At 35.4% G+C, this 13,553-nt stretch overlaps 1 protein-coding gene across 1 annotated transcript in view; it reads right to left on the reverse strand.

The window, feature by feature from the left end:
• The window catches only part of ERP44 (endoplasmic reticulum protein 44), a 108,652-nt gene that overhangs the window by 32,192 nt on the left and 62,907 nt on the right, over window positions 1-13,553 (reverse strand). Inside the window, 2 exon segments of the mRNA NM_001137629.1 lie at window positions 1,770-1,885; window positions 3,110-3,294. Of these exon segments, the coding sequence (NP_001131101.1) occupies window positions 1,770-1,885; window positions 3,110-3,294 (301 nt within the window).

Below are 13,553 nucleotides of genomic sequence, written 5' to 3' on the forward strand. Positions count from 1 at the left end.
ATGGGGACATACTATACCAAACATCTGAGATCTACTTAAGGTAGGGGCTATAATTGAGTCTGCGATAACAGGCCAAAGAGAAATCATAGTGCTTAACATCAAAGGATGGTGGGATAACCTACAGGGAGAAGAGAGAGTCAAAGAGAGAATCATAAAAATGACTCTGGTTTCAAAGAGAAAGGAAAAAAAAAACCCAGAAGATAAAGTCAGAAGTTATAAAGGTAAGGAGCAAACCAGGGAGATTCAATGTTAAGTGTAGATGCAGCAGAAAAGGGACACAGTAGTTGAGGGTCACTTCCTTCAGAGAAATTAAAGAGGATTTAAACTGAAAAAAGGCCACTGGATTTGTTAATTAAGAAGTCACTTCATAGAGTTCTCAGGTTAAGGATTTGGCATTGTCACTGCAGCAGCTTGGGTTGCAGCTGTGGCCCAGGAACTTCCACATGCTGCAAGTGTGGCCAAAAAGAGAAAAAAGTAAAAAAAGACTTAACTCAGTAACAGTAAAAAATAATAAATAATAATAAATTTTTTAAAAAATATAAAGAAGTCACTTTGTGACTGGGCAGAGATTAGTTTCACTATGATAATGGAGGAGAAAGTTGGTTTCCGAGAGGTTAAAGTTTTTAACTTGTTAAAAGTATGAGAAATGTGGGGTTCCCTGGTAGCCTAGCAATTAAAGGATCCAGTGTTGTCACTGCCGTGTCTCGGGTCACTGCTGTGGCTCAGGCTCGATCCCTGGCCCTGGAATTTCCTCTTACTGAGGGTACAGCCAAAAACAAACAAACAAACAAACATTATGAGAAATTCAAGGTAGCCAAGCATAACTAATCACTGAAAAAATTTGAGAATGAAAAGAAAGAGATTATAATTCAAGAGACAGAAGCAGCAGGTCAAGAGAGAATCATGTTTTTGAAAAAGGAGTTCATGAAAAGGAGTACATGGAAAACATGAGAGAGCAAGGACACCTGAGATATCAAAGCCCCAGAAGATTTTGAAGGCACAATTACAAGGACACAAGGACACAAGTGAAGAAGTTAGCTGTGGAAATGAGCATTGTCTGAGAGAGGGAAGACAGAAGCTGATGGAGAGCCAGAGATGAAAAAAGATGATAAAGTTCATGCTTCTTAACAAGAAAGACATTCTGTTGTTTGTTTGGAAACCCTACAGGTTAATAAGCATTTTTTGTGACACAGGACATTTAGTGTTAGTGAACGAACTGAACAAAAGTATGAGAGTTATTGTTAATGTGTCCATCCTTTTCCTCTGACCCACAATGTGAAAAAATATATGGAAAGAATAATTAACAGACTTTTAAACTCTTTTTTTTTTTTTTGTCTTTTTGCCTTTTCTTGAGCCACTTCTGCAGCATATGGAGGTTCCCAGGCTAGGGGTCGAATCGGAGCTGTAGCCACTGGCCTAATGCCAGAGCCACAGCAACTCGGGATCTGAGCTGCGTCTGCGACCTACACCACAGCTCACAGCAACGCCAGATCCTTAACCCACTGAGCAAGGCCAGGGACCAAACCCGCAACCTCATGGTCTAGTCGGATTCGTTAACCACTACACCACGACGGGAAATCCAGATTTTAAACTCTTAAAAAGAAGTCAGAGATAGGTGTAAAGACTTACTGATGACTGCAAGAGGACTGAGATAATCTTTAGAGAAGTCATCTTCAGAAAGCGACCATACAAGAATTTAACATGGCAGCAGAGCTCACAGCTGAGTAAGTTGACCTGACCCATGACATACACTCAATTAAGATACTTACCCAAATGCAGAAAGGAAGGTACAATCATCATGCAAAATTTTTGCTACTCTTTCAAAAACTCTGTAGTTTTCTGAATCCTTCTGCTCAAAGTATCCAATGATATTTCTTTTGCTGCGCTGTAAAATAATGTAATTACTTTACAAACATAAATAGTTCTTAAATAAGCATGTGATTTCATTTACCCAGCTGCTTTTAACTAGCTCCAAATGAAGTATGACTATAAATGCATAACTGGCTTTTAATACCCAGTCCAAAAGTATTACATTAGGTTGAAAACAATCTTAACTATCATCTAATATAATAATTTCCTTCTAGCATTTTAAAATTTCAAGAAATAGATAACTGTTAATCAGTGACAATCTTTTCCTAAAAAGGATGACTAATTCTAAGATGTGCTAAAATAATACATCAATTTGTAACATGTGACTGTTGGTAGAGACCCCTCCATGGGTCTCTCATACTTCTACACATTTAGGTATTCCCAAAATGCAAGACCCTGACTGCTCTACGTAGGCCATCTCTCAGGGTTGTGCTTACAGTAACAACCTTCATGTATCAGGTAATATCCTCCTCTAGGACAAAGAGCAGACTTACTGCTGGCTCTAAAATGGGGGTTCCCTGAGCACAGAGTTCTGTCAACCCCCTGCATGAGCAGGGATCCATCTGGGCCCTCCATATTACCTCCATGACAAGGAAACAAATGCAAACATGCTCACATGGATGGGTGTGATGTGAGCAAGAAAATCATTTGTCTCTGACCCAGGAGCCTTATGTCTCCTGACAGCACCCACGAAACACTAACTGGCAAATCAAATCTCAATGACAGTCTAGCAATGACAGTCTCTCAAGCCTGAAATCAATTGTTTTTGTTTTAAAAACACTTTTGGTACAAAGAAAATGATTTGTTAAATTATTATTAAAGGTGACTATATGTCAGAGGACACTAAAACTTTTACAAATTGCTAATACAGGAGTAATAAGAGCAGATACCCTGAGAGTCTCCACTAAGGAAAATATGGAAACTTTAATTATGTATGCCTGACAGCTTCTGTTTCTTCGTAATTCAGGTTGCCTTTTGCCCTCTTGACTGTCCTCAATTTATTCAAATTAGTGCAGCTTTACTGTGTGCTATATATATTTTATCCAAAGGTTTGGTAAAACATTATTAGCATTTCCCTTGAGAAATAATTCAAGAAAGTCTCAACTTGGCAAGAATGTATGTATCAAATTGCTTGCAATGAATTATAAGAAAATGTCCAGATTCTTTGACTGAACAAGAATTTATTTACATTAATTAAGCAGGCGATGTTCATTTGATCCAGCAAAAGTTAATAACTTACATCAAGAGTAGTGATTTCTGCTAAGTCATGAAGTTCTTGAATGGGGTCACTTTTTTGTTGCCTGATGTAATCTGCAAGTGCTTTCACTGATCGCTGACCCCTGTATTCTCTCTTCATCATCATCCCATTACGAAACAATTTGAGGGTTGGGTATTTGCTTATCCTATATCTCTGGGCTATATCAGCTAAAAGAACAAAAAACAAAATTAACGTTACCCTCAGACTTCATTTGCGTGAGCTCATTAATCCAACAGTCAAAAATCTTACAATCATTTAGGAAGAGCATTTTGGTTCACATCATTCTTTTTCAGTGTTAGAGAAAAAAATTAATCATGAGGAGTTTAGAGTGATTAAGAGACCAGGCTTTGGACATATACTGCCTGGTTTAAATCCCAAATCTATTCATTTGCTGTGTGAACTTGTAAGGTGCATGAAATCCTCATGCCTTAGTCTCTCATCTATTATTTAGGATTGTTTTAAGGACTAAATGACACAATAAAAATGCATGACAGAGTAATTCTTAATAAATGTCAGTGACTCTTATAGATACAGTCCAGAAAAAACTGCAATGTGCAAATTACAATTTTGAAAATAGTCATTCAAGTCACTTTATACTGTAAGGATCTCTTAGAGCATTTAATAAAAGAAATTTAAATTTAAATTAAAGCACTCAAAGGCTAAAAACTAATATTAGATTCTTTGCCACTGGAATAATTTATAATCACACATATTCAAAATGTGTATAAGCTAATACAACTAAAACCAAAACTCAGCACTATACACTAAAAAAAAAAAATCCCTTTATTGTGACCCTATGGATATATTTTCAAACAAATCATTAAAATTACTATTTATAGTCTCAAAATAAGAACCTGAAATAAAAATGTATGCTGATCTCATTTTTAAGAATCACAATTACTAAGATATAGACTCAATCAGAATACAAAAGCCTTTAATTTTTTTTGCTCTTATTTCCAAGAGGTATCAAGTAAGAGAAATCAATGGCTTCTAGACACTGGTAAAGGCAAAATGTCAACCTAGTCTCAAATATGAGAAAAATAAGGAATGACAAAATTTTAGAGTAAAGGAGACCTGAGAGAGCATAAGTACCTTAAAACAGGTGAATTTTTTTTTAAACTTAGTTCTAAAATGACGGCAGAATTCTGAATGGTGGCACAAGAAACATTAAAATTCTCTAGCACCATCTCTATTCCTATTAGTTACAAAACAAAAACAAAACAAATAGAACTGCAATAAGAGAGGCTACAACTCTACTGTCTGCATAAAGGAGACCACACCAAAACCTATACAAAACAAAAAGGCACAGAACTATAACTCAGATAAGGGAGCAAGAAAAAAAAACCAGAAAAACAGCTAAGTCATTTGGAGATGATCAGCCTCCAGGAAAAAGACTTTGGACTGATGATTGTGAAGTTATTCGAGACACTGGAAATAAACTGGAGGCAAAGATTGATAATTAACAGCAAACACTGAGCAAAGATTTAAAGCTTAAGCAAGCAGAGATGCAAAATATAATAACTGAAATAAAAAAGCTCATTAGAAGCAATCAATAGCAGAATACAAGAGGCAGAAGAATGAATAAGTGAGGTGGAGGACAGAGTAGTGGAAATCACTGATGTGAAATGGAAAAGAGAAAAAAAAATTGAAAAGAAATGAAGACAATCTAAGAGAACTCTGGGACAATGTTAAACACACCAACATCCGTATTATAGGGGTGCCAGAAGAAGAGAGTGAGAAAAGAACAGAAAAAATATTTGAAGAGATAATAGCCGAAAACTTCCCTAACATGGTAAAGGAATCATTCACTCAAACCCAGGGAGCTCAACAAACACCATATAAAATAAACTCAAGGAGTAACACCTCAAAACACATAGTAATCAAACAGACCAAAATTATAGAGAAAATACTGAAAGCAGCTAGAGAAAAGAAACAAATAACATACAGGGGAACCCTGATAAGGTTATTGGCAGATTTTTCAGCAGAAACTCTACAGGCAAGAAGGGAGTGGCATGATATACTTAAAGTGATGAAAGGAAAAAGCCTCCAACCAAGATTACTCTACCCAGCAAGGCTCTCATTCAGATTTGAAGGAGAAATCAAAACCTTTATAGACAAGCAAAAGCTAAGAGAATTCAGCAATACTAAACCAGCATTACAATAAATACTAAAGGAACTTCTCTAGGTGAAAAAGAAAAGGCCACACCTAGGAAAAAAATACTACAAATGACAAGGCTCACCAGTAAAGGCATATACATAGTAAAGGTAGGAAATCATCCACACGCAAATATGCTACCAAAAATAGAAATCATGAGAAGAGGAGGGTACAAATGCAGGACACTGGAGATGCACTTGAAATTACGAGACCAACAACTTCAAACAATCTCGTATATGTATAGACTCTTACATCAAAACTTCAGAGTAACTGCAAACCAAAAATCTACAATTGATACACACACAAAGAAGAAAAAGAAACTCAAATACAACACTAATGACAGTCATCAAACCAGAAGAGGAGAGAACAAGAGAAGAAGGGAAGAAAAAAGAGCAAGAAAAACATATGCAAAACAGTTAGTAAAATGGCAGTAAGAACATACCTATCAATAAGTACCTTAAATGTAAATGGACTAGATGCCCCAACCAAAGATACAGACTTGCTGAATGGATACAAAAACAAGATCCATATATATGCTGTCTTAAAGAGACCAAATTCAGTTCTAGGTTCACATACAAATTAAAAGTGAGGGGACGGAAGAAAATATTCCATGCAAACAAGACTCGAAAGCTGGAGTAGCAATACATATAGCAGACAAAATAGACTTTAAAATAAAGACTACTACAAGAGACAAAGAAGGACAATACATAATGATCAAAGGATCAATCCAGAAGACAGAACAATTGTAAAAATATATGCACCCAACATAGGATCACCTCAATATGTGAGGCAACAGCTAACAACCTTAAAAGGAGAAATCGACAATAACACAATAGTGAAGGACTTTAATACCACACTTACAGCAATGGACAGATCATCCAGACAGAAAATTCTAACAAGGAAACACAGGCCCTAAACGACACATCAGATCAGACTGACCTAACAGATATTTACAGAACATTCCATCGAAAAGCAGCAGAATACACATATTTCTCAGGTGCATACAGATCATTCTCTAGGATTGATCACATCCTGGGCTACAAATCAAGCCTTGGTTACTTTAAGAAAATGGAAATCATATCAAGCATCTTTTTGGACCACAACGCCATACGACTGGAAATCAACAACAAGAAAAAAACTGCAAAAAAAATGAACACATGGAGACTAAACAATATGCTACTAAACAACCAATAGATCACTGAGGAAATCAAAGAGGAAATTAAAAAATACCTAGAAGCAAATGACAACAAAGACACAACACTCCAAAACTTCTGGGATACAGCAAAAGCAATCCTAAGAAGGAAGTTTATAGCAATACAAGGCTATGTCAACAAACAAGAAAAAGCTCAAATAAACAACCTAATTTTACCTCTAAAGCAGCTAGAGAGAGAACAGACAAGACCTAAAGTTAGCAGAAGGAAAGAAATCATAAAGATCAGAGCAGAAGTAAATAAAAGAAAAACGAAGAAAACCACAGAAAAGATCAGTGAAACTAAAAGCTGATTTCTTGAAAAGATCAACAAAATTGATAAACTCTTAGCTGGACTTAACAGCAAAAAAAGAGAGAGGACTCAAATCAATACAATTAGAAATAAAGGAGAAGTTACAACAGACATCACAGAAATACAAAAGATCATAAGAGACCACCACAAGCAACTATATGCCAATAAAATGGACAACCTAAATGAAATGGACAAATTCTTAGAAAAGTACAGTCTTCTAAGCCTAAATGAAATAGAAAATACAAAAGATGAAATAGAAAAGATGAATGGACCAATCACAAGTACTGAAATTGAAACTGTGATTTAAAAACAAAAGTCCAGGACCAGATGGCTTCACAGGAGAATTCTATCAAACATTTAGAGAAGAGCTAACCCCTATCCTTCTGAAACTATTCCAAAAAATTGCCAAGCAAAGAACACTCCCCAAATCATTCTATGAGGCCGCCATTACCCTGATACCAAAAACAAACAAATATACCACACACACACACACAAAAGAAAATTACAGGCCAATATCACTGATGAACATAGATGCAAAGATCCTTATCAAAATAGTAGCAAACCAATTCCAACAGTACATTAAAAGGATTGTACAGCTTGATCAAGTGAAATTTATACCATGGATGCAAGTTTTCTTCAATATCCACAAATCAATCAGTGTGATACACCACATTAACAAACTAAAGAATAAAAACCACATGATCCTCTCAATAGATGCAGAAAAAGCTTTTGACAAAATCCCAAACCCATTTCTGACAAAAACCCTTGAGAAAGTGGGCATAAAGGGAACCTACCTCAATATAATAAAGGCCATATATAACAAACCCACAACTAACATGATTCTCAATGGTGAAAAGCTGAAAGAATTCCCACTGAGATCACAAATGAGACAAGGATGTCCACGTTTGCCACTGCTATTCAACATAGTTTTGGAACACCTAGCCAAGGTAATCAGAGAAGAAAAAGAAATAAAAGGAATCCAAATTAGAAAGGAAGAAGTAAAACTATAATCTGCAGATGATATGATACTATACCTGGAAAATCCTAAAGACGCAACCAGAAAAATGTTAGAGATCACCAATGAATTTGGTAAAGTTGCAGGATACAAAATTAATACACAGAAATTGAATACATTTCTATATACTGACAATGAAAGATCAGAAAGAGAAATTAGGGAAACAATCCCATTTATCATCACATCAAAAAGAATGAAATACTTAGGAATAAACCTACCTTTTAAAGAGACAAAAGACCTGTACCCTGAAAACTCCAAGTCGCTGATGAAAGAAATCAAAGATGAGGGAAACAGTAGTTCCCATTGTGGCACAGCAGAAACGAATCTGACTAGGAACCATGAGGCTGCATGGCCTCATTCCCTGGCCTCATTCAGTGGGTGTAGTTCACAGACATGGCTCAGATCCTGCATTGCTATGGTTCTGGTGTAGGCTGGCAGCTGTAGCTCTGATGAGACCCCCAGCCTGGGAATCTCCATATGCTGTGGGTGTGGCCCTAAAAAGACCAAAAAAAAAAAAAAAAAAAAGATGATGCAAACAGATGGAAAGACATACCATGCTCCTGGATTGGAAGAATCAATATTATCAAAATGAGTATGCTACACAAGGCAATTTACAAATTCAATGCAATCCCTATCAAAATACCAAGGGCATTTTTCACAGAACTTGAACAAAACATTTTGAAGACTGTTTGGAAGCACAAGAGACCCAGAATAGTCAAAGCCATCCTGAGAAAGAAAAATGTAGCTGGAGGAATCAGTCTCCTTGGTTTCAGACAATCCCACAAAGCTACAGTCATCAAAACCATATGGTACTGGCACAAAAACAGAGATACAGATCAGTGGAACAGGAGAGAAAGCTCAGAATTAAACCTATGCACATACATTCAACTGATCTATGACAAAGGAAGCAAGAATATACACTGCAGAAAAGACAGTCCCTTCCATAAGCAGTGCTGGGAAAACTGGACAGCTACATGTAAAAGAATGAAATTAGAACACTTCCTAACACCATACACAAAAATAAACTCAAAATGGATTAAAGACCTAGATATAAAGCCAGACACTATAAAACTGTTAGAGGAAAATACAGGCCAAATACTGTGCAACATAAACCACATCAATATCTTCTCAGATCCACCACCTAGAGTAATAACAATAAAAACAAAAATAAACACATGGAAACGAAATAAACTTAAAAGTTTTTGCACAGCAAAGGAAACCCTAAACAAAACAAAAAGCCAATCCATGGAATGGGAGAAAATATGTGCAAATGAAGCGACTAAAAAGGGATTAATCTCCAAAATTTATAAACACCCCCTGAAGTTCAATACCAAAAAAAAAAAAAAAATACAACCCATTAAAAAATGGGCAGAAGATCTAAACAGACAGTTCTCCAAAGAAGACATACAGATGGCCAAAAAATTCATGAAAATGTTCAACATCACTCATTATTAGAGAAATGCAAATCAAAACCACTATGAGGTACCCACCTTACACTGGCCAGAATGGCCATCATCAAAAAAAATCTACAAGAAATAAATGCTGGAGAGGGTGTGGAGAAATGGTAACACTATTACACTATTGGTGGGAATGTAAATTAGTACAACCACTGTGGAAAATGCTCAGAAAACTAAAAATAGAATTACCATTTGATCTAGCAATCCCACTCCTGGGCATTTATGCAGAGAAAACCATGACTCAAAGAGATACATGTACTACAGTGTTCACTGCAGCACCTATATACAATAGTCAAGATATGGAAACAACCTAAATGACCACTGACAGAGGAGTGGATAAAGAAGATGTGGAAAATATACACAATGGAATATTACTGAGCCATTAAAAGGAAAGAAATTACAGCATTTGCAGTAATGGACGTGAAATTATCATCCTAAGTGAAATTAGATAGTGAGGCATCAACATTAAATGCTATCACTTACACATGGAATCTTAAAAAAGGACACAATGAACTTCTTTGCAGAACAGATACTGACTCACAGACTTTGAAAAACTTATGGTCTCCAAATGATACAGGCTGGGAGATGGGAGGATGCACTGGGGGTTTGGGATGGAAATGCTTTAAAATTGGGTTGTGATGATCATTGTACAACTATAAATGTAATACAATTCATTGAGTAATAAAAAATAAAATAAAATAATAAAAAGATACATGCACCCCTATGTTCACTTCAGTACTATTCACAATAACCAAGACATGAAAGCAACCTAAATGTCTACTAACAGATGAATGGATTAAGAAAGTGTGGTATATATACAAAATGGAACACAAGTCAGCCATAAAAAAGAACAAGACAATGCTATTTGCAGCAACATGGATAGAACTAGAGACTCTCATACTAAGTGATGTAAGTCAGAAAGAGAAAGACAAATACCATATGATATTACTTATATCTGGAATCTAATATAGAGCACAAATAAATCTATCTACAGACTAAAAACAAACTCATGGACTGGAGAACATACTTGTGGTTTCCAAGTGCGATGGGGAAGGAGTGGAATGGAGTTTGGTGTTAGTAGATACAAACTATTACATTTGGAGTGGATAAGCAATGAGATCCTGCTGTATAGCACAAGGAAGTACATCCAGTCACTTGTGATGGAACATGATGAAAGGTAATGTGGGAAAAAGAATATATATATACAAACACACACACGCATATATATTTACAATGTTCTGTACAGCAGTGACTAAGTCTTACATATATATGCGTATATAGATATACACACACATATATATGTATAACTTAGTCACTTTGCTGTATAGCAGAAATTGACAGAACATTGTAAATCAATTATAATATAAAAAATAAAAATCTAAAAAAAAATTTAGACAAATATACCCAATAAACAAAATTAAAGGACTTAACACTAGTGGGTTTTGACACTTATTATAAACCTACAGGAATCTATAGTGTGACAATGCCATAAAGAGGACAAACTAATCAGAGAAATAGTGTCAAAAAATAAATAGACCCACAAATACATGTAGAGTGCTTTTTTTTTTTGGCCTCACTCATGGCATATGAAGTTCCAGGGCCAAGGCTCCAATCCAAGCTGTAGCTGTGACCTAAACCACAGCTGTAGCAACACTGGGTCCTTAATCCACTATGCCAGGCCATGAATTGAACCCATGCCACCAGAGAGACAACACCAGATGCTTAATCAGCTGCTCCCTAGCAGGAACTTGACATGTAGAGTGCTTTTTGACAAAGGTGCAGAAGTAAAATCTAACTATACACTACTAATAAAATCTACATCTAAATCTAAGAATGCAAAAATCTTGAAATTAAAAGAATGGGGAAGAAAACATACCATGTAAAACTAATCAAAATCTTGTGTAGCTGCTTTTACACACTAAGGCAAAAAACATTGCTAGAAATCAAGAAAGACCCTTCATAATAATAAAAAGTTCAATCCCTAGACAGAGTAACAATTCTGAATTTGTATGCATCAAATAAAAAAATCTAAGAATTTATAAAGTAAAAAATGACAGGAGTTCCCACTGTGGCACAGTGGGTTAAGGATCTAGCACTGCTGCAGCTGTGGCATAGATTTCAGCTGCCAGCTCTGACTCAGTCCTTGGCTCATGAACTTCCATATGTCACTGCTGTGGCTGAAGAAAAAATGAACAAGCAAACAAAAACGACAGAACTACAAAGACAAATCTATAATCATGGTGGGAGATTATTAACCTGTTAGAGCAACTCATATAACAAATAGAATCAATAATATATAAAGAATTTGAAGAGTGCAACTAAGAGACCTGAGTGATTTGACACATATATTTTTCACTACCCCAAAGCTACAACATACACATTTTTTTGCAGGTATACACACACACACACACACACACACACACACACATATCATATAAAAAACATAAAGTGAATCACAAAATTTTCAAATGATTCAACTCATAGTGAGAATGAAATAACTTCTACATGCTCATGGATCAAAGATGAAATGACAAAGGGAAACTGGAAAGTACTTTGAACTGAATGATAATGAAAATACATATGAGAATTAGCAGCATGCAGCCAAGGCAACACTTAGAATGAAATTTCTAACATTAAAATGGATATGTTGGGGAAAAAGACTGAAAAACAAAGAGTTAACCATTAATCTCTGAAAATCATAAAAACAAACAACAAATTAAAAACAAGTGAATGAAAATGATAACATCAGAAATTAATGAAGTGAAAAATAAATACATAGTACAAAAGAACAAAAAAAGCCAAAATCTAGTTCTTTGCAGAGGCTAATAAAATTGATAAAGCTCTGGAGAGAATAATCATGGAAAAAAAAAAAGCAAGAGAAAACACAATTTCAGAAATATAACAAGTCTTTAACTCAGATAATAAGAGATTATCAATAAATTAATGACTGTAAGTTTAGAGATTTAAAAAAGGAAAAAATCCCCACAAAACCACAAGTCACCAAACCAACACTAGAAAACATAACTGCTCCTAAAATTCTAAGGAAATTGAATCCATAATCCAAAGCCCTCTTACAAAGAAAACTCCATTCCTAGAAAGTTTTACTTGCAAATTCTACCAAACATTTAAGGAGCCAATAATGCCATTTACACAACCATTCCAGAGAATACAAGAGGGGACTTTTCCCAAATAATTTTATGAGGTCAACATAATATTTCTGCCAAATCTATCAAGAAAATGATGAGAGCACAGTGGTTAACGAATCCAATTAGGAACCATGAGGTTGCGGGTTCTATCCCTGGCCTTGCTCAGTGGGTTAAGGATCCGGCGTTGCCATGAGCTGTGGTGTAGGTCGCAGACACGGCTCGGATCCCGCGTGGCTGTGGCTCTGGCGTAGGCTGGCAGCTACAGCTCCGATTCGACCCCTAGCCTGGGAATCTCCATATGCTGCGAGAGCGGCCCAAGAAATCACAAAAAGACAAAAAAAAAAAAGAAAAAGAAAATGATGAGAAAAGAAAATATATATTAGTCAACCAAGAACATAAACTGCAAAACTTGAAAAGTATTAACTGAATTTAGCACTATGTACAAAACATAACACATCACAATCAAGCTGGATTTAGTCTAGCACTTCAGTTTAATGCTTAAAAAATCAAACAATATAATCTATGACATTAACAGAATAAAAGAGAAAGGTTCTACTACTTCAAAAATGCAGAAAAACATATGATAAAATCAACATCCACTCATACAAAAATTTCTGTCAAACTAGGAATAGAAAAGATATCTAAATAAACAAAGAGCAAATGACTTGATAGTAAAACACTAAAAGCTATTCTGTAGAAATCAAGAAATAAAGATGCCTGCCATCACTTCTATGTAACATTGTACTGGAGTTCTTAGAGTAACACGAGAAGGAAATGAATATCTATATACATATATATACACATACACACTGGAAAAGAATTAAAATGTCATTATTTGCTGACAATATCACTGCGTTCACAAATATCTATGAGAGGATTTCCATTTCCAAGCAGGAGACAAGAGGTAAATAATGTGACAACTAGAAAAAAAAAAAAAAAAAAACCTAAGTTTTTAAAAAGAAAATCAAATTTTTAAAAAAATCACACTTAAAGATACCAGAGACCAAGAAACCAAAGGCGATGAAACCAATGAAGAGTAAATGAACTAAAATTCCAGAAAGGAAAGGACCATTCTCAAGTAAGCAAATCTCACTCACTGGCAATTCTTTTTTCCCTACAGGTTTCCTATGCAATATTCCTCTTAGAAATTA

This window comes from Sus scrofa, chromosome 1, assembly GCF_054392235.1.
Source record: "Sus scrofa isolate SSC_HxYL_T2T_F1_AM1 chromosome 1, Sscrofa_HxYL_maternal_Yorkshire_Landrace_v2.0, whole genome shotgun sequence".
Lineage (NCBI taxonomy): Eukaryota > Metazoa > Chordata > Mammalia > Artiodactyla > Suidae > Sus > Sus scrofa.